Source organism: Myiozetetes cayanensis, unplaced genomic scaffold, assembly GCF_022539395.1.
Source record: "Myiozetetes cayanensis isolate MyiCay16 unplaced genomic scaffold, myiCay2020 scf2-11, whole genome shotgun sequence".
Lineage (NCBI taxonomy): Eukaryota > Metazoa > Chordata > Aves > Passeriformes > Tyrannidae > Myiozetetes > Myiozetetes cayanensis.
This window is the reverse complement of record NW_026087411.1, coordinates 10,552,018-10,571,348: the sequence shown is the minus strand read 5'-3', so window position 1 is coordinate 10,571,348 and position 19,331 is coordinate 10,552,018. Positions and strand designations below refer to the sequence as shown.

General features: G+C 44.2%; 1 protein-coding gene across 4 annotated transcripts in view; it reads left to right on the top strand.

Moving 5' to 3' along the window:
* PLCB1 (phospholipase C beta 1) overlaps positions 1 to 19,331 on the top strand; it is a 317,877-nt gene that overhangs the window by 234,876 nt on the left and 63,670 nt on the right. For all 4 annotated transcript variants that reach the window (XM_050316645.1, XM_050316644.1, XM_050316647.1 and 1 more), the window contains exons 15-23: positions 4,836 to 4,906; positions 5,516 to 5,612; positions 9,342 to 9,426; positions 10,392 to 10,516; positions 10,787 to 10,941; positions 12,621 to 12,785; positions 14,031 to 14,130; positions 16,169 to 16,273; positions 17,019 to 17,128. In XM_050316645.1, coding sequence (XP_050172602.1) covers positions 4,836 to 4,906; positions 5,516 to 5,612; positions 9,342 to 9,426; positions 10,392 to 10,516; positions 10,787 to 10,941; positions 12,621 to 12,785; positions 14,031 to 14,130; positions 16,169 to 16,273; positions 17,019 to 17,128 — 1,013 coding nt within the window. The remainder of the gene's footprint in view (positions 1 to 4,835; positions 4,907 to 5,515; positions 5,613 to 9,341; positions 9,427 to 10,391; positions 10,517 to 10,786; positions 10,942 to 12,620; positions 12,786 to 14,030; positions 14,131 to 16,168; positions 16,274 to 17,018; positions 17,129 to 19,331) is intronic.

The window sequence follows — 19,331 nt, the reverse complement described above, 5'->3', positions numbered from 1 at the left end:
AATACTCATCTCCTAAAACACAAATGCTTAATTACAGCTATAACTCAGCCCACTGACAGTGCTCTAGCAAGGTACAGGTACACGAGTGTGGGCCTTGCTCAGCAGGAAACTGCACTAAGTGTCATTGATCCAGGAGTGCATGCTGGAATTTCTTCTCCTATCAAGGCTGAAATTTTGGATTCTTAAAGGCATAGGCATTTATGCCCCTGAAGTAGAATAATCATAGAGCACATTGAAAGCTCTTCTGCAGTATAAGTTCATTACCATTTGCCATTAAAAAACTTTTTTCCCATTGTTTGTAATTTTTTCTAAACTCTTGATTAATTGAGCTGAAAATTTTCATCCTGGCAGTTTTGCCTCAAGCTGAATTAAAAAGAAAGAAATCCTGCTTCATTTGTGGATAACACTGTTTATCCTATTAGAAGCAAAGAAAGAGTTTTCAACTGTTGTTTTTAAGAAACTGTGAAAAGGGCCTGCATTTCAAAGGAAGATTCATCCTGGTGTCAGGGATGATTTCACACTATTTTCTTGATTTGCTTTAGACAAATCCCAGGCAGCAGGAAAATAGGCATGTGTTCCAAATGGTTTTCCGACATTTGAAGTCAGCTCTGGGTTCTTAACTCTGCATTTTTGTTGGCAGCACACAGTGAGAACCAGTGGCAAAGTACATGGCTTTTGCTTTCTCAGGGCCTGGTTTTGCACGAGGGCAACAGCTTTGTCTTTCAGGAGCCTCTCTGGGAGCTTTTCTAGGAAAGGACCTGGGCTGTGAATGTAGATGTTGATGCTGTTTCAAGTCAGGAGGGTCAATCCCGTAACAGGGTGTGTAATTTTACAAATTAACTGTGGATGTTATGTCTGTGTCACCTCTGTAACAGCCTCTGATTATGCAGATGAACACTTACAAATTAGCAAAACGCTGGAACTGAGTCTGCAGGATTGGTGTGGTCACTTGGTTCAGCCGTGACTGCCAGAATGCATTGCTTGTAATCCTGGTGTCAGCCCCTGTTGCTCCTTGAGGGCAGCTGGTGCCTCTTTGGGAGAATGCAGTCAGTCAGTCTTTTCCCTCCCTCTGGTATTCAGTACTTGATCCCAGATACAGCATCCTCAGGGAATTTCTGTGGGGTCATCCGGGCTGAGCGTGAGCTCTTGCCAAGCAGCAGTGCAGTTATCTGAACAGCACCTGTGGGGAGGGAAATAAAATTAAGCCAATCTTTATCTAAGGACAGAGGAATCTGGCAAAGCTTAAGAACAGTTTAAGGATAACTGACAGGGAACACCCAGGATCTCATTTTTTCAAGAATACTTTGAATTTTCAATTATTCAGAGCACAGCTCCGGAGATTTCAGCTGCAGCTTAGAGCTGTGAGGATGCAGTGTTTCTGGAAATCAGGTGCCAGTTTTCTGTCGGTGAACATTTAAGGAAAAAAAAAAAATCACCATTTAATGAGACCCGTGTGGCAAGACCCAGTGAGAAGCAGAGCTCAGCAGTCACCAAGACACCCTTCTTCTCACTGCCTCGTTCCTTTGTGCATCTCAGCATCAGCAGCACGTGATGCTGGAGCATTTGTGCTCCTCTGTACCCAGCACCAGCTTCTTTCTGCAGCAATGCAACTGCAGACTCGCTGAAGGAAGCCTGATTCTTAATGTGAAGTGTTTCACCGCTCCAACCTTGATGTAATCTTTACATTTGGCAAGTTGGGCATGTTATTCAAATAGCTCTGTTGGACTGTGTAGCTCCTGTCAGAGCTGCTGCTGATCTCCAGGAGGAAGTTGTGCTGATTCAGTCTTCTTGAGATTCCAAATGAGTTTTTTCGCAGCACTGCAAAAAATATGGAGATTGGTACTTCAGCTGACAGCATCTTACACTGCTTGAGGTCAGATTGAAGCCCAAGTGAACCAGGCTTTGATATGTTTGTAAGACACACCATATAAAAGTGATACAGTAGCGATAATTAAAGAATTCTGAAATGAGCCTTGTGCAATACCTTGCAGGATGCTCATGAACCTGCTGTAAAAATAACTTCAGTAGGGCACGTCTGTCAGTGGAGAAAACTCCTCCTAAAAGTGCAGCAAAGCTGACAAAGCAGAAAGACTAATTTGTGAGATAACACCTGTGAAAGGGATTGTAGTTTTGGCAAACAAGCAGCTTAGACCTGGCTGGTTTTGCACAATGAGCAGAAGTAAATACAATTTTCCAAGTTCTGTTACAGTGCAGAAAGAGCAGTGGCAGTTCTGCAGGCACATACTGAAAGTAGCTAAAACTTGCTAATTGAACTCTATTTAAATTTCCAAGCAGATTGTGAGTTTCTTACTGATAGGATGATGTTTTTTGTCAGAGTAGTGGGTGCTGCAAGGGAAGAATGATGGGAAGACAGAGAGGGGGTAGAGTTGGCTCCAAGATTTCCTGATGCTTAAATAGAAAACAGGATAAAAGGGTTTACGCTGGGTGTATGTAAATGCATTAGTGCATTACTGCTGCTTGCCAGCTGAGGCCATGGCCCATTGTTACAAAGCAAAATAACCATTAGCCAACTGAATAAAGTTTATTTTTTTCCTTTTTAAAAATCAGCAAGCGCTGATATACAGTGGAAAAAAAGGTGGTTTCCCCCCTCCCCCAAGGTGCTGGTGGCTACCTAAATGTTACAGAGCTAACAAGCTGCACAGCAAGTACCACATTCATAATCCGTGCTGGCTGTTACTTTGAAGGGGTCTGAGAAAGCAGTTTACCAGATCCCTCTGAATTTCAAGCCCTGCCTAACCTTTTGTTTTATGAGGCTCTCAGTATCTGCTGTGCTGCTGAGGAGTGGTAATTGTCTTTTAAGCTCACACATGCATGCTGGACTTGACTTGTGCTCAGTGCCTGTGCCCTCCTGGGAAGGGGTGGCAGGGATGGCAGGGAGCTGATCCTGCCACCACAGTGGGATCAGTGAGCACAAAGGTGTCCATATCTCCTCAGCCTGGCCAAGGCTTGCTCTGGCTTTGTGTCCCTGCAGTGTGACAGGGAGGGCTGGGTGTGAGCACAGGACCCTGCCACTGGGTGAAAGGCAATGCAGATGTAGTCACACTTCCTAAACCACTCATTTTTATTCTGTGTTTGCAATCCTGTCCCGGTCTTGCTGTCTGATGCAGAACTTGAAAATGAGTTCTGATCTCCTTGGGAGTGTCCCTGTTAAGTGTTTTCAAATAAACCAGTAATGTGTTGCATACTTTCCCCCCTGGACACTTCCAGCGAGAACAGGCTGATGTGTACCTGGTATCTCAGCACTGCAAGTTGGCTGGAATCTGCCCACATCCCCCATTTTGTGGGTTGTGCAAAGTGTTATTTTGCCAGTCTGCTGAAATCATTTGAAAGCTTCCCATCCAAAGACTGTCACTGCAAACCCTGGGAGAGCTGGGCTGGCTCTGTGCGCTGTGCTGAGGTTCCTGGAGCCATCCCTGGAGCCTGTTGAGCAATCATGTTTTCTTCAATGGACACGTTCGGGAAGAAATGTGTTGATGAATAAAAGCCTGACATTTCAACATCTGCATCTGGAAGGAAATGCAGCCTGGGTAGTCATCATTTGGTTGTGAAAGGCACACTCATGTGCTCTCCATGTTCAGAAGGGTCCCACTGGGCATGATTCAAGGCCTGCTGGAACAAAGAGCAGTTTATTGACTCAGTGGGCTTTGGATTAGACCCTAAATTGACAGGAGGAACTGAGACTGAATTACCATTCTCTGGAGAGTTTGGGAATGCTGCACAGTAGTCAGATTTTTTTTGCTGCCACTGCTGAAACAAACTGAAAAGTTTGTGGAATAAAATCTGTAGGGAGAGTTGTCAGTCTTATAGGTGTGGATTGGTGACTGCAGTATAAGTTAAATCTTCTTTTCCAGAGTCTTCTTCAGATGCACAATGTATACTTTATGACAGCCAGGCCCTCGGGGGGGGTTTCTAAAGAGAAAGATAAGCTTGGTGTTCCTTAATGGTTTAATTTCTGATGCAACATTTTGGAGGCGAGGGGAGGCATCCGTTAATTAACATTAAAGAATTTGTGTCTTGCCCAGAGGAATTTGATGAGTGCACCGCAATTGGGAGCAAGGCAGTGAATGTGTTTTATCTGGTCCCCTTTACAATTTCGGGGAAAGGATGAGCCTTTTGCATGGCTGTTCACATTTTTTGGCTCACACTGCCCTCAGCCGGTGCAGCTGAGCTGTGCCAGCGGAGCCCTAACGGAGGAACACCAGAGTGATCAGCCAGGGGAATCGGAGCCCACTCACTGCAGTTTGGCTCCTGTGCCAGCCCCTCCCAGCTGCTCTGCCTCAGTGCACGGACTGGGATACGTTCAGAGCAGATGGATTTTGCTGAGCAGCCCCCTTGATAGCACAGCACATGAGAACCTCATCAGTTTTCCTGTGGGATTTCTTCACCCCGACCGTGGTGTTGCGTGTGAGCTCCTTGGAGCAGGTGAGGCATCCACAGGAGGTCCTGCACGGCTCCTGCAACAGCAGGAGTTCGAACTCACATCAGCCCCAAACATGGGAACATCTCTCCAGAGCACTTTGTGATGCTGTATCCACACACTGCAGTCTTTTGTCAGTGCTGATTTCCAAAGCTTCAGACAGCTGCAGAGGAAGAGTTTTAGCTCGGTTGGGCAATAAGAACTTAAATCAGTGCCGAAGAGGGATGAATCATGAATCCCTCGAGACCGGTGTGTTTGATTTGTGCAGTGACAAAAAGCACATGTACGACTCAAGTCTCCCTCAAGCACTGCTACTTGCACATCTTTGTTGAATTTGTCGCTGGTAATTGCAACTGTTGCTTCAGCCAGTAATTATCTTCTGCTTGAAACTTTCCAGGAGAAGCAGACATGGAGAGTGACGATGATGACGACTATGACGATGACTGTAAGAAGTCGTCGATGGATGAAGTAAGGGTGTAGATGTGTGTGGTGGGGATGGGCCGGTTCCAGCTGGAGCGGGTTTGGAGCATGTTACCAGGAGTGGGGCTGCCATCCAGTGGAGAGAGGGAGGCAGAACACCGGGAAGCACAGCACCAGCTTTCCCGAGCTGGTTGTTGATCTGGGTTTGGAAGCACGTCTTTGCTTTGTTTGTTTGTACTTTAATTTTCTGAAGATAAGGAACGAATAGCACCACGGCTGATCTCTTTTTAGGTGGCTGCGTGTGGTGTGTTGGGCATTGTTAGAGGAAAAAAGTTGATATCCAAAGCTTAGAACTGTATTTATTACTTATCCAGCAGTACTTTATATAAATATACTCAGCACTGTGCCTGTGTGAAGGTAGTGCAGTCCCTTCCCTAGGAGTCACATAAAAAGAATGAATACAGCAGCAGTTTAATGTCAAATTTACATTTTATGGCCAATTTTCTTCTTTACTGTGTGATACTCCCTACGTGAAGCTTTGCCTTCACTGAGCCAGGGTCAGGGGAAGATACCACAGCTGACACAGAACTGGGCTGTGATGGCTGTGGCCCCCGATGGACAGATCCAAGCTGCAGCCTTTTCCCTTCTCTGCCCCAGGGTACTGCTGGCAGTGAGGCCATGGCCACAGAGGAGATGTCTAACCTGGTGAACTACATTCAGCCCGTGAAGTTCGAGTCGTTTGAAGTATCAAAAAGTAAGTAAGCTAAGCGCGAGCAGCACCTTACACTGGAGATTACCTAGGAAGTGTTTGGCAGAAAGTTCTGGAGAAACGCTGCTTGGCTGCCTCTCAGTCAGATCCAGGCACACAGACAGAGAGTGTTCCCTCGGTATCCAGCCAAATAAATCCACTTTTATTTTGGAACCTCTTTTTGGTCGAAATACCCAACTTCATCACCAGTAAACAGGCTGGCATTTCAAAACCATTTTTGACAATTATGTGCTTACGTTGCCTTTGTTGCCCGTGACTGAAGAGCAACTTAAGCAGCTGGAGAGAGGTGGTCATAAATATTCCTGCTTCTATTTTGCCTCTGCTACTTTTACAGAAGATTCAGAGGAAGCAGAGTGTGCCCTTTCCCATATGCAAATTCACTCTTCCCTGCCTCAGTGTATTGTATAGAAAGTCCATAATTTCATCCCCTGCTGACTTTTACAGAAGATGCCTTGCTAGGAATTCACTCAGTGGCATCCTCAGTAAACACTGCAGCATCTTTTCCTTTCTTGGTGCACCACCTCCTACTGTTTGCCTGCCCTTTTTCACTTTGTTTTGACAGGTTTTTATGTGCTTTTGGCGCTTTTTAGTTTAAGAAGTGTATAGGACTTCAATTTATTCCACATCCGTGGTGGCCTTGGCAGAGGACAGGTAATTGTTGCCTCAGTCCATGTCTCTGTACAAGATTCTGCATTTACTTGTGATGAATAATAAACATGTAAGAAGTTACCAACTGCTCATTTGTATGTGGGTATTTATACAGACACACACACACAGGCAGTCACAGAATCATGCAGGGAGCTGGGCTCGTTCCCTAGAGTAGTGTCCCTTTGGATGTTTGTAATCTCCTTTAGCTCTAATGAGAATTACAAGAACACAGTGGGAAGGAGATGTGCCTTCTGGAAAGGAAGCCATGTGAATCCTAGCAGGACAAGTTGATGCAGCTGCTATAAAATTGCCTTGGTTTTTTTTCTGTTCACATGCCTGTGCCTTTCCAAATTTTGTGTTTTGTAGAGGACTACCGCTGTCCAGGTTTTTATCTTAAGTCTTGATGTGACCTTTGATCAATCATGCTGTGTCTGTGATCTCATAATATTAAGGAGTTAAATTTCTGGTGTCGGAAGAAGTCCTTATGTGGAACACGTGGCCTGTTCATTAAAGCCAGAGGCCTCAGGTGGTAAATGTTGCTGGCTGGTTAAAGCATGACTTGTGGGTTCTGGTCTTAGTCCTGGCCTGGCCTAACTGCTGGATCTTCGTTAAATTCAGTGAGAATCACCTGAATAAAGAAGGAATTAGATTAGGACTGGTTTTTAGTTTGCTGCCTATCCAGTTGTTTCCCAGAAATTTTACTTTTGTTTACTTGACTTCAAGTGTACGAGATCCAGAACTGTAGAGATCTGTACTGATCTTTTATACAGTTTCATTGTTACAGCATGTTTCTAATTTAATCTTTTCTAATTCAGGATTGGTTTGTATTTGTGATCCTGGCCTCCACAGCACTTCACTGCTTCTGTCATTCCTACATTTTAAAAGTGCATTTTCTGGTCCTGCATCCAACTTGTTAACAGAAATATTGAATAGCTGTGGATCTGTACCAGTCCCCTGATTGCCCTCACTAGAAATGTCCCCTTTCTCTGACAGCAAGTAGCTGTAACTGTATTTTTCCATGTTTTTCAGACAGCTTTTCAATGAGTTTTCTGTTCACTCTGTAGTGACTTCCTGCTGACAAGATAGCATGGTATAAGCATCTATCAGTAGAGAGAAATGCCTCTCCTGCACAGTCTTTTCTGCAAAGAACAGGTTCCTTAATGCTCTCCAAATACTACAAGGAAATAATTGATCTTACTTGAATTAGGACTTTGATTAAGCCCAGGACAGTTCATAACTGAATCCTCTAGCAGATACCAGTTGTGGTTTCTTACAGATGCTCTACTTTAAGACGAGGCTGACAGAGAAGAGTTTATTACTACAGCAAATTCAACATCTCTGTTCTAAATAGAATAAATCCAGTGTATGTGTATGGTTAGTGCTGTCCCATCAGTAAGGGGAAAGTTGGAATAAGAATAATCTCAGTGTCTTTATGAGGAACTGAGATGGAAGCGAGCTGGCTGGAACAGTCTGGAGAAAGAAAGGATATTGTGTGTTGGAACGGAAGAGGGAGTGGTAGGAGAGCAGGCTCTGGGGAACCCCAGGAATCTTTCACCATTAGAGGATAACAGCTGTGAATAAAGCAGTAGCTTGATGGCTGCTAATTAGAAATAGAGACCACAATAAAGTCCCAGTCTCAGCTCTCCTGGAGGGAGAGAATCACTTTTGGAACACCATGTTCATGCTCTGGCTCCAACATGCACTGAGAATCATTTGTAGTTCACGGGCTGGCAGCACATTTTCCTCTCATGTTGGCCCAAACCATGCAGTTCTTCACTTCTTTGGATCCACTGCTTCCTTTTTGGCTTCCTGTGAGGAAAGTGCCCACCTGTTTCTGTCCTGCTTCTCTCTGCAAGACAAGTACTTTTGTTCGGTTTTATCCCCCTCCTGCAGCTTCGCAGTTTGACTCCAAGGAGCTGGCCAGGCCGGCCTCCTGGCCATCCCTGGATTGCTGCAGCACAATTCCTTCTAAAACTGGATGAGGCCAGGTTTCTCTGCCCTGTTGTCTGCTTTCAATGAAGTGGTGGGGCTAGAGAGATCTTACTTCAACACAGGCACTGATTCCCTCATTTTTAAAGAGATCAGTGCCGAGATAACAAATGGATGTGACCCCCAGTGCTGTGGCCCCTTTTAGGCAACCTGCACAGCTGATAGGGATGATGTGGAAAGCTGTTGATTTACAGGAATCCTTACCTTCTGTACAAAGGGGTAAAGGAAAAAGCTTAGAAGGGCCTTGACTTAGGCTCTCTGCTGCACGTGATGCTTGGGTACACTGAAAGGCTGTGCCCACATCAGCCAAAGGTGAGTAAAAATGATACACAAATTAGTAGTTAGTCCTACTGACTTAAATGCTCAGGAGGAGCTTTTCACCACTGTCAGATCAGAAAGCCTGACCAAATGAAAAAGGTCATACAAGTTTCACATGAAGCTGGGGGGTCGGTCTGAAGGGCTGCTGGGCCCCAGGGATGCACCTCAGGGCTGGTCCGATGGCAGTGTTTCCGTGGTTCTGGGACAGCCGTGACCTTCCCCTGACACACCGAGCTGCCGAGAGGCGCTGTGGGCACAGCCAGTGCTCCGCTCGCTTCAGCCTCACACGGACAGGGGTCACTGCAGCCTCCCCTTGGCTCAGAGCCCTTGCATCTGCCTGCAGAGAAAAGCCAGAGATCCAGCAGGGCCCCACGGAAAGCTGCTACGACCCCTCTGTGTCGCAGATGTGAGCTTGGGGCTCTGCCTCTCAGATACATCAGCACGGATTTCGCAAACAGGGATCCCTGGGTGTGCACTGAGTGTTGTCTGCAGCTGCTACAGCAGCAGTCTGGACCACTGCCCTTCATTTGGGCAGTGCTGCTGGGAGTGCAGGTGGAGCTCTGATGGGCAGGGTGAGGTTCCTGCTGGCACAAACCATCCTGTCTGTAAATCCGCTGGGATCAAGGTGAAAAGAGCTGGTGAGCTGTAGATGGGATGAGGGGACTGAGCCTAAACCAGTTGTTCACAGCTCTTGTATCGCACACGTTTCCTGCTCTAACGTGTCCCTGGTTTTATTTTATCTCCCCTTTGAACTTCCAGAGCGCAACAAAAGTTTTGAAATGTCTTCCTTTGTGGAAACCAAAGGGCTTGAGCAACTGACCAAGTCTCCTGTGGAATTCGTGGAGTATCCTTGACTTTCAGAAAGCTGCTTTCTAAGTCTCTCTCTGTCTGGGAAATTTGGAGACAGGAGCTGGGGAAATAGGGAGCATAAATGAAATTTGTAAATTTGACTGTCTTTTCTAAATGAATTAATTGGCCTGAGTTCTGATGAGCTAATTTAAAAATTGTCATGAGTCCTTGTGCTGTGGGCTAGGACTAGAGGGAATAGGCATAAACTACATATTGAAGACCTGATTCTTTGTATTGTCATTGTTAAATTTATCATCCTGTGTGAAGTGATACAAGTTATGGTGAGCAAATTGTCCAAATGTGTCTGACTTCTTTTTTTGTAACCATCATACCTCTGCTTCTGAGAACTCTGAGCTGGTTTACTGCCACATAGTTGGGGGGTTTTTTTATGACTTCCAAAGAAAAGCTAAGGAACATTCTGTTTAGACCTTTTGATGTTTCTCAATATCTCTCACCGTGGCTGCAGTTTAGAATGAACGATCAAGATAAAATAGTGCCTCACGTAAGTTTAATGGGAAGCTACTCCCACAGATAACCTGCAGCGCGTTCTCATCTCAGAGATTTATACAACTTGTACACTCATCCTTTCTATCTGTATTGGCCAATTCCAATGCTCATTCCAGAAAACCACTTTCTAACTGAACATCTCTCCCTGCTTCAGAGGAAGATTCCCAGTTTGCAGCTATCTGGCCTCTAAAAATCCTAAATTAGAAACCCTAATTGATAAATGGAACTTCATGAACGTGATCCATTATACGGGAACAAACAGCACCTTTAATTGCCCCATATTTATCATATCTCCTACAAAACTGTGGCCCTCTGGAAGCATTATGGCTGCAGAGATCCAGTAAGGGACCCACTGCCATTCTGCAAAGGACACCTGCATTCAACACTGCAGTTGCACCTCTCTGCAGAGGGATTTTTGCCACGTGTTCTGTATCTTAACTGCTCACCATTTAGATACAACAAAATGCAGCTGAGCCGAATTTACCCCAAGGGGACACGTGTGGATTCTTCCAACTACATGCCACAGGTCTTTTGGAACGCTGGCTGCCAAATGGTTGCTCTTAACTTCCAAACTGTAGGTAAGTTGTGCTGTTCTCTGCATTCTGAAACCTGTACGTGTCCAGTTCTTTTGATACAGTTTCTGATTCATGGGTGGGAAAGGCTTTATGCATCAAAAGGTGTCCAGTGATTGAATTTTACTCTAGAGCTGCTAATTAACATTTTTACCACAGCTTTTTACCATTTCTGTTACAGTCAGTATGAAATTACAGTAATTGTTGTTATTTTACTGCTTTTTAAAATCATTGTCAATCCAGAACGTAATTCTTATCCATATTTTTAACACCTAGATTTGTCTATGCAAATAAACATGGGAATGTATGAGTACAATGGCAAAAGTGGGTACAGGTTAAAGCCAGAGTTCATGAGAAGACCAGACAAGCACTTTGATCCATTTACTGAAGGTATAGTGGATGGAATAGTAGCCAACACCTTGTCTGTCAAGGTATGTACAAAGCTGGGGAAAATATCCGATGAAAATATTAGAGCATAGATATATTTGTATTTCTGTTGTGCAGTGACCTAGCAAATGGCTATACTAAGTCAAGAAAACAAAATACATTTAGTTTCATGGAGTGACATTTAATTTTTAAATTCTGCCTCACATTTCATGCTGTAGGGTAAATAAATGCATTTTTATTGTGTGTTATTCTTTTCCACAGAAATAATTACGGAGCATCACAGAATTGGGAAGGGGATGGGTTTAAGAGCAGTTGGGCTGTGGGTTTAGTAACAAAGGGCTGGATTTAAAACAGGCTGTTGTGAAGTGGGAGGTTGGACTGCAATAGCTATAACACCACTCTGTTTAGTGTAAATAAATTTTTGTGGTTCTCTGACAGTTCTCCAGCAGAGAACTGTGGAACCATAAATGTCAGCTGCAATTCATTGCCAGCTTGCTTTTCGTTTGAAGGACCTCTAATGAAGTTCAAGGACTGCCAGGAGCCTGCAAACTGAGAACTGCTCACATGAATATTTAGAGGGAGAGATTGAGTTGGCTATGACGGGATGACAAATTGATGCTCTGTCTATCTCTCAGTTATAAAACCATCAGCTTCCTGAAGTCCTGCCACTCCTTTAATGGACTTGTCCATTAGAGCAGTGTCTGTGTTATGGAATCCACCTGCAAAATATCCTCCTGTTTTCACTGGGAGCAAACGAGCATCTCCTCTCAGGCTGCAGACAGGAGCAGAGCCATGCTGGGAGGGATGTGAATAAAGGAATAATCTGATGACATGCACAGTAACAAAGGAGGATGTGTGGGATGACCTTTTGTGGTGACCTGTAATCGTGGGAGCTTTCAGTGCCCTCCTGGGGGTTTAGAGGCACTTTCTTCTGCCATTATAGTAAATGGAGGTGGAAGTCATTCAAAGGCTATTAGGAGATGCACAGAGTTTTTAACAGGAATGAGCATCCAGGAGAGATGCCAGCTGCTCCTGCCTGCTCAGGGAAGGCTCTGCTGGTCATAATGTCAGTGCTCATGCAAGATGCAGCAGAGAATGGATTAAGCTTTGCTTTAGGCAAACCTCAGTTTGTTAAGGTACAGTGATGCTGCTGCACTCTCCTTGTGCCTCCTCAGCTTCCTGAAGAAGTTGCAGACCCTTCTTTCCTAGTGAACCCCCTCGCCCTCTGTGAAGGGCCTTTCTTAGAATATCAACTTTTGGATTTTTTTTTTCTCCCTCACAGCTATAATTTCTCTGCTGTTTATACCATTTTTTTTGTTTTCCCCAGCATTTTTTGAACCTGTTGTTGAGACTGGATAGAACTTAGGAGTTCTGAGAGATGCCGTGTTGTGGGAGTAGGCAGCCAGACTGAGGATGAGATCCAAATGAGTATTCCTGCTGAGGGAAGGGCAGCAGCATGATCTCAACCACATTATAGCTCGCAGGGGAATTCAGGACCACAGGGTCACAGGAAACCAGGCCTCACAAGTTGTTTTTCTGTGTCTGCAATCAAACAGTGGGTTTGGTTTTTTTTCTGTTTGTTGTGGGTTTAGCTTTGTTTTGGTTTTATTTTGAATGCATACTGTCTGATCACTGATGAGAATTACCCGTCTGCATATCAGCCACTCATTTCCTAATCCACCAAAGGGGGTCCCTTAACGATCCTCGTTTGTTTTGGCTTCAGATTATTTCAGGCCAGTTCCTGTCTGATAAAAAAGTCGGTACCTATGTAGAAGTGGACATGTTTGGCCTGCCTGTGGACACCAGAAGAAAAGCCTTGAAGACCAAGACGTCTCAAGGCAATGCAGTCAATCCCGTCTGGGAGGAGGAAGCCATAGTGTTTAAGAAGGTCAGTGTGTAACACTTGCTTCCCACAAGGGCACTGTGCTTTTTTTGTCTCTGTCCAGTGGGGCATTTCCGTGGCTTACTGAAACTTTTGGCCTGTTAGAAAGAAGGGGAAGAGATTCTGAATGGGTACTTCTTGAACTGTTTGCTGTTAACCGCTTTTGCTGAACTTTGGCTGCTGTGGTTGTGCCAGCTCCTGCTGAAATAAGTGAGTCTGAGGTCACCTTGGTTGTTTCCCTGGCACAGCTGGAAGCAGCAGATGTGGTGATGGGATCAGCACACACAGATCCCAGCAGCAGCTCAGCTGAATGGCCATGGCATTTTTATTTGGCTGAGCAGCCCTCCTGGTATCCTGGGAGAAGGACAAATGTGGATATACAGCCCTAACGACCTGCTGGCTGTGCTCAGCACTGCATTGTGCTGTATAAATACAGCCCAGGTGAGGAAACCACATAAATCCCACCCACTTTAGATGAGGCATAACCTTCTGGGCTACTCACGCAGTTTGAACAGTGTCACCCAGACAGAATTCTCTGAATTTTGAAGGAGCTTAGAAAATACTGAACGTGTTTTAGGACTGTGCAAGGTGAGTGTCTGATTGTGCTCTGCAACCCACTTGAAGCCAAAATTTGAACAGAATCTCTGGGTTTTGCTTATTGAGCACCCTGTTAAGTATAGATATCTACAGCTATATATCTCCTGAGTCGAGGTGTGTGTAAAACAATTTATTTCAGATTTCCCCCAGCAAATGCAGTTCACAGAGAAGTTCATGTAGTGGGTACTTGCAGCACTGCTTTCTAAGGAGTAGGGCTCCTTTCCCTGAATATTTGGCCCTCTGAATGACTTTCCTTTGGCAGCCTGCCAGAGCTCAAGTTTGGAAACATCACTAGCATTTTTCTTCTGTAATGAACTTCTAATTAGTGTACTTGGTTTCTCTATTTAGTTAACGATCGTGCCTGACTGCCTCTGTGCTCAGGGAGGCATAGGCTACTATTTTTAGTAATGTTGAAAATAAATTGGAGAAGCTCTGAGGTTTGGATTGTTGATTTTTTTTTTCTTCCTTTCAATGGCATATATGCTGAAAAAAATAAAGGCTTATTTATGGCCAATTTTAAAATACATGTATTTCTATGTAGATTTGCATTAAGTAAGAGAACGAGATGGATTATGCTGCACAATTTTTCAAGTAGTAGTAAAGATCCTTAGCCTAGTAGGATGGTTTAGTAACCTTTTTCTGATCCTTGTTTAGGTGGTTTTGCCTTCCCTGGCCTGTTTGAGGCTGGCAGTGTATGAAGAAGGAGGGAAGTTTATTGGCCATCGGATATTACCAGTCTCAGCAATTCGACCAGGTAAGCCTGTTTCTCCACTGAGGCAGGCATTGTGGAGTGAAGATATAATTTCTGCTATAAATCAGACTTGTAAATAAATTAGACTTATTATTTGAGTAATCTATCTCAACTTTGAAAAATACCATTTTTCGCCAGAAATTTAAATCCAGGAAAACCAATAGAATGACATTGTCTCCAGTACATCAACTTCATGCTGACAGTTTTATGCTAAACAGTGCAACTGTGCACTTTGAAGAGGCAAGAGGGCAGCAACAGCCAACTTTGATGCCATCTTTGTGAGAACAGGAGAGGGCCGGGAATTAAAGCAAAATATGCTCCTCTCACGTAATTCCCACTCTCATGCAAAGACTAACCTATATGCAAGCTGTTGTATCTCTGTAACACCTTCAGATCAACTCAAAACTACTTTCATCTTCATTGCTGAAAATTAAAAGAAAAATATCATTAGTGGTCTCTTCTAAGTGATATTATTATTTCTGTTATAATTAGTGGCCACTTAAATGGGAATTGTCTTGTGCGACAGCTCAGCCCTTATTTTCCAGGCCAGAGCCTTGTTAGAGATCCTGTTTCAGAAGGATGCAGTGACTTTGGCAGTTTGAGCAAGAGGAGTGTTCAAATTCAGTGCCAGCTTTTCCAGTGAGGGGGGGGAACTAAATTAGGGCAAGCATATGGGCCATAAACATGCTTCCAGCTTCACTCACACTGGAAAAGGAACAGTGTCTCTATCTGCCCTGTACCTGATCTAGTCAATCCCAACAGTTGCACAAAACTCACCGTGTCCCCATGTCCAACAGTTCATATTATTCCAGAAGAATAATCTCCACACCTTTTCAAGGAGCCAGCTCAGTTTATCAATCCAGCAGAAAGCTCATTTACACCAGCTGCATTTTCTGCTGCCTCAGTGGCTGTAACTGCCTCATGGAGGATCTGCCCAGCTCCAGAGGAAGATGGGTCACTGGGGAGGAAAAGGGGAATGTGAGGGATTTCTCCCCTTGTGGTAAAAGTGAGCTCTGGCCACAGGTCTCCTCTCCTGGCCCTTGCCCTGCATGCAGCACAGAGTCCTTTCATCAGATCACCGAATCCTGTACCTGCTTTAAAGCTTGTGCTCCTCAGAGCAACGACCCCTGCGTTAAATCCTGCAAGGACTTCTGAGAGCTGTTACCCACAGGCCTATTTCCTGCCCTTTTGGCTCGAGTAGGCATTAGTTTACACCATGTGATGGAGAGCAGTGTGTTGGGGTTAGTTTATGTAAATGCTGAAATTGCTGGAGGAGGTTGAGAGAACTGAGAACCCTTTGTAATGTGTAATTCCTCCCTTTTCTAAGAGGCTGTTGGAAGCTCTGTGATCCTGTCACGCAAATCCACAGGGTTACCACTGTTCCCAAAGCAAGGGTTCAACTATAACTTGGAGAGGGAGTTGTTCCCATCAGCCCAGAGTTCCCATCCTGCTCATGGCTCTTATCCTGACCCTGCCTTAGCAGAGCAGCCTCAGGCACAGTGGGAGAGACACCAGTCTGTGAGGCAGAGGGTGCAGTTTTGCAGCACTGCAATGCTGTGTGAGTTTGGTGGGGCTGGAATTCCTTTTCTCCCATTCCTACCTGTGCACTTCCATCACTGTCTTTAAACTGGCACTAATGTGTCTGAGTGTACAGTGAGGCATTTTGGGGAGCTAAATTGATGGAAGACTCTTGAAAAGTGAGAAAGAGCTATGAAACTGAAAAACATCCAGACAGAGGTAGTAAAAGAGAATGCATTTAAAAAATTAAATAAATTACAATTTTCAGCATTATTCACATAGGTAAAAATAAAGGGAAAATATAATTTTAAAAGGCAGTATGATGTGCCTTTCCAAGAGTCCTGTGTCTGTATACTCCCTTTGAAACCCTTCAGGTAAATGCTTCCCTTCCAGAAATCCCTGGAGTTGGTTGCTCAGTTGGAGCCACATTTGTTATTTGTAAATAACAAATGATAACACAGTTACATTGGAAACGCCTGTGGAAGGGTTTATGCTCTGAACTGACTGTCTCTTTATTTTGCAGGCTATCACTACATCTGTTTGAGGAATGAGAGGAACCAGCCTTTGACACTGCCAGCTCTCTTTGTGTACATAGAGGTCAAAGACTATGTACCTGATACGTATGCAGGTAATTCGGTGGCATTTTCCTGCTGGGGAATATAAAGGTTAATTGAAACACAAAATACATGTGGTGTGGATGAATTGCCAGATTGGGATGACAGTCCTGTGAATAAAGGTCTGCATCTGATGGATCATTCTGTCTCATCACTGCCAGGAGGTGGCCTGAGGTTTAGGATTGGGGCCAGCTCTTTTGTTTTCAGCAGACTCTGAAGGAGGAAGTACCCCAGGCATTTGCCATTGAAACACAAATGAAAAACTTTGCTTGCATGACACACTGGGGTGTAATTGTTCCCTAAGCAAAGAGCAGTGCTTAAGGTAGAGAATTCTATTTTGGCATTGGCTATAAACAGGGATGGGTTTAACTGCCATACTGTGAAAGACCATCTCCAGTGAAAAACAGTGTTCTGTGCAGCTATTTCAACTTTTTTAAACAACAGAACTTTTACAGAACTTTCTACCTCTCTGTGCCCCATGGGAAGCAGGGTCCTAACTGGCTGATGCTGTAAGCTTCAAAAATTTATAATAAAAACACAGTGTACAATAAAATGCATATCCATGAGACCCAAGCACAAAATGGAAAAGAGCTGGTATTTGTACATGGTGGTGTCCTCCCCTCCACTGCTCTTTCTGGGTCCCAGGAGCAACTATCAGCAGCAGACCTGTGTGGAAAATATTCCTCTTTCCTAAAACCTGAGGAGCACTGGAACCATAACATGAGGACTTTCAAACTCAAGTGTTTGCCTTATTTCTAGATGTGATTGAGGCCTTATCCAATCCAATCAGATACGTGAACTTGATGGAGCAGAGAGCCAAGCAACTGGCTGCACTGACTCTGGAAGATGAGGAGGAGGTAAAGAAAGAGGTAAGGGCGCTTTCTGAGCCTCTGAAAGTTATGCTGCAGTGCTTGTAAGCACCTGTTTTGCTTAGAAAGACATATATTGAAAATCCCTGGGAACTGTATGTGTTGATTACGTGAACAGCTGTAAAGATCTCACCCAGAATGAGAGTCAGGTACACCAGAGCCAAGGAGCTTTGCACTGTGTGTGTGGTTTCACTGAAGGCAGCACTCTGTGCACTGAGGAAAATTGTTGTTCAGAGGTAAAGGCAATGAAAAGCCACGTTATATGTGTATGCTGTGCAACTCTGTTGTGTAGTAAGTGTAATCTTTGTAAGTCACTGCATGTTTTGCCACGTGGTGCTGGTTCCCCTTACAGAATAGACAACTCTGGGTCGGTAGCCCTTCCTGAAAATATTACAAATTGTACAGAATTTCAGACTGATTCTGGGGAGCTTATTCTGTTGAGAAACATTAGTGTATCTATCTCAGATTATCATTTCTCTATAAATGCTCTGTGAGCAAATGTGTCCTAAAGAGACACAGGATAATGATAGTTATTTAGGTGGGAAGGGGCCTCTGGAGTTCAACTGATCCAACCCTTCACAGATGTTAGAAACAGTGATGAAGAGGGAGGAGGAGACCATAGAGTCAATAAATGTTCAGGCCTGTTGTAGCTTAGCTGAAAGCTGTGGGAGCCACAATTCCTGTTGTTAGATATCTGTTTGGATGATGCGGTTACTGCAGACTGACCTGTAAAGCTGTTTTTGTGTATAGTTGGAGGTGTTGTGCACAGATGTTACTCTGAGCATAACTGAGAATCCTGACAGTTCAGCCTTTGGATCTGAGGAACTCTGTACACGTTCAGACGTTCTCTCTGTCCCAGACATTGTCACTGGGGCATCTTCTGAAAATATCACCTTTGCCTTTCAAACGTTGCCCATGTCAGATGTTCACTGTGTGAATCAAAAGGCCCTTGGTGCAGGTCTCTAGTGAAGATGGAGAAATGCTTTATAATCCTAAACTGCCCTCAGCTCTGCTGCGTGTCTTCTTCAATTCTCAGATGCACAGGACCTCACTGAACTAGATTTTGTAACCAAGAATACATTCCCAAAGCAGACCAGATGAGTGAAAGTCATTACAATTCAGTGGCCAACAATTCACTCTTTGTGCAGTGTCACAAGTTCTGCTGAATGAGGACACTGTGAAATGCTCAATAGCATCTTAGACATTTATCTAGGACACTCTACACATGAGATTCTATATTAATAGCAAAGGTGGTTTGTTTTTTTTTTAACCTTCCAATACCTTAGAGGTAATTTTTACTTTTGAAAACCTACAGATTTTCCTGGCGTGTACAGGCTTATTTGTTAGTTAGAAACATTCTGACATCAAGTATCTCCTACAGCAAATAAGAAGAAGGAAAGATGACTTGTGGTGCTACTGTTTGTCAGGGAGCCTGTTTTGGGGTAGCACAGAAATAGGCTGTAAAAGAAAACTGTAGTGATTGTGGCATTTGCTAAAAATGGGGAGTGGCTGAGTTGGCTGCAGTATCAAGGGACAGGTACAGAAGTGCTGCTTTAAGTGGCAACCTGAATTCACCACTGTTACCTTCTATTTATAGAGGCACGTTCTGGGTAAGATGTGCAGCCGCTCTGTACTTGGAAATCTTGAATTACCTCCCCAATTTTTGTGATGGTAACATTTTTGCCACCTGGGCAGACTGGTTTCTTCACTTACACTGGCCCATGACAAGCACACTGATTAATAATTGCAAGAGCATTCACTGGCAACATAGCTGAATAAACCCAAGTGTGCTTGCCAGAAAAGTACCTATAAGTGCACCTGGATTCACTTTTCCGATGCCCAGTTTCAAATTTACACACTGTAAATGGTGGTGTGCAGAGCTGTGCGGTCTCCTAGCACGGATTCCACCTCCCCACAACTCTCTGCTTCCCCTCACACACATTTATTTATCTGAACTGGGTTTTTGCAGCTGTCAGAGGAAAACTAAGGGATTTTTGTTTTGATTTGCTATCTAGAACTTTAAAGTCAAGCTCTCAGGGAAGTCACTCAGGCTTCTTGCAGAGCAGCAGTCAAATAAGCTATCTAATAGTGAATTGTTTTGAACTGGTAAATCAGCCTTTCTTTAGGCTTCACATGATACTGCCTATTGATAGTCAGTGTAATTACATAAACAAAGAATGCTGAAGAACTCACAGAAGTTCCA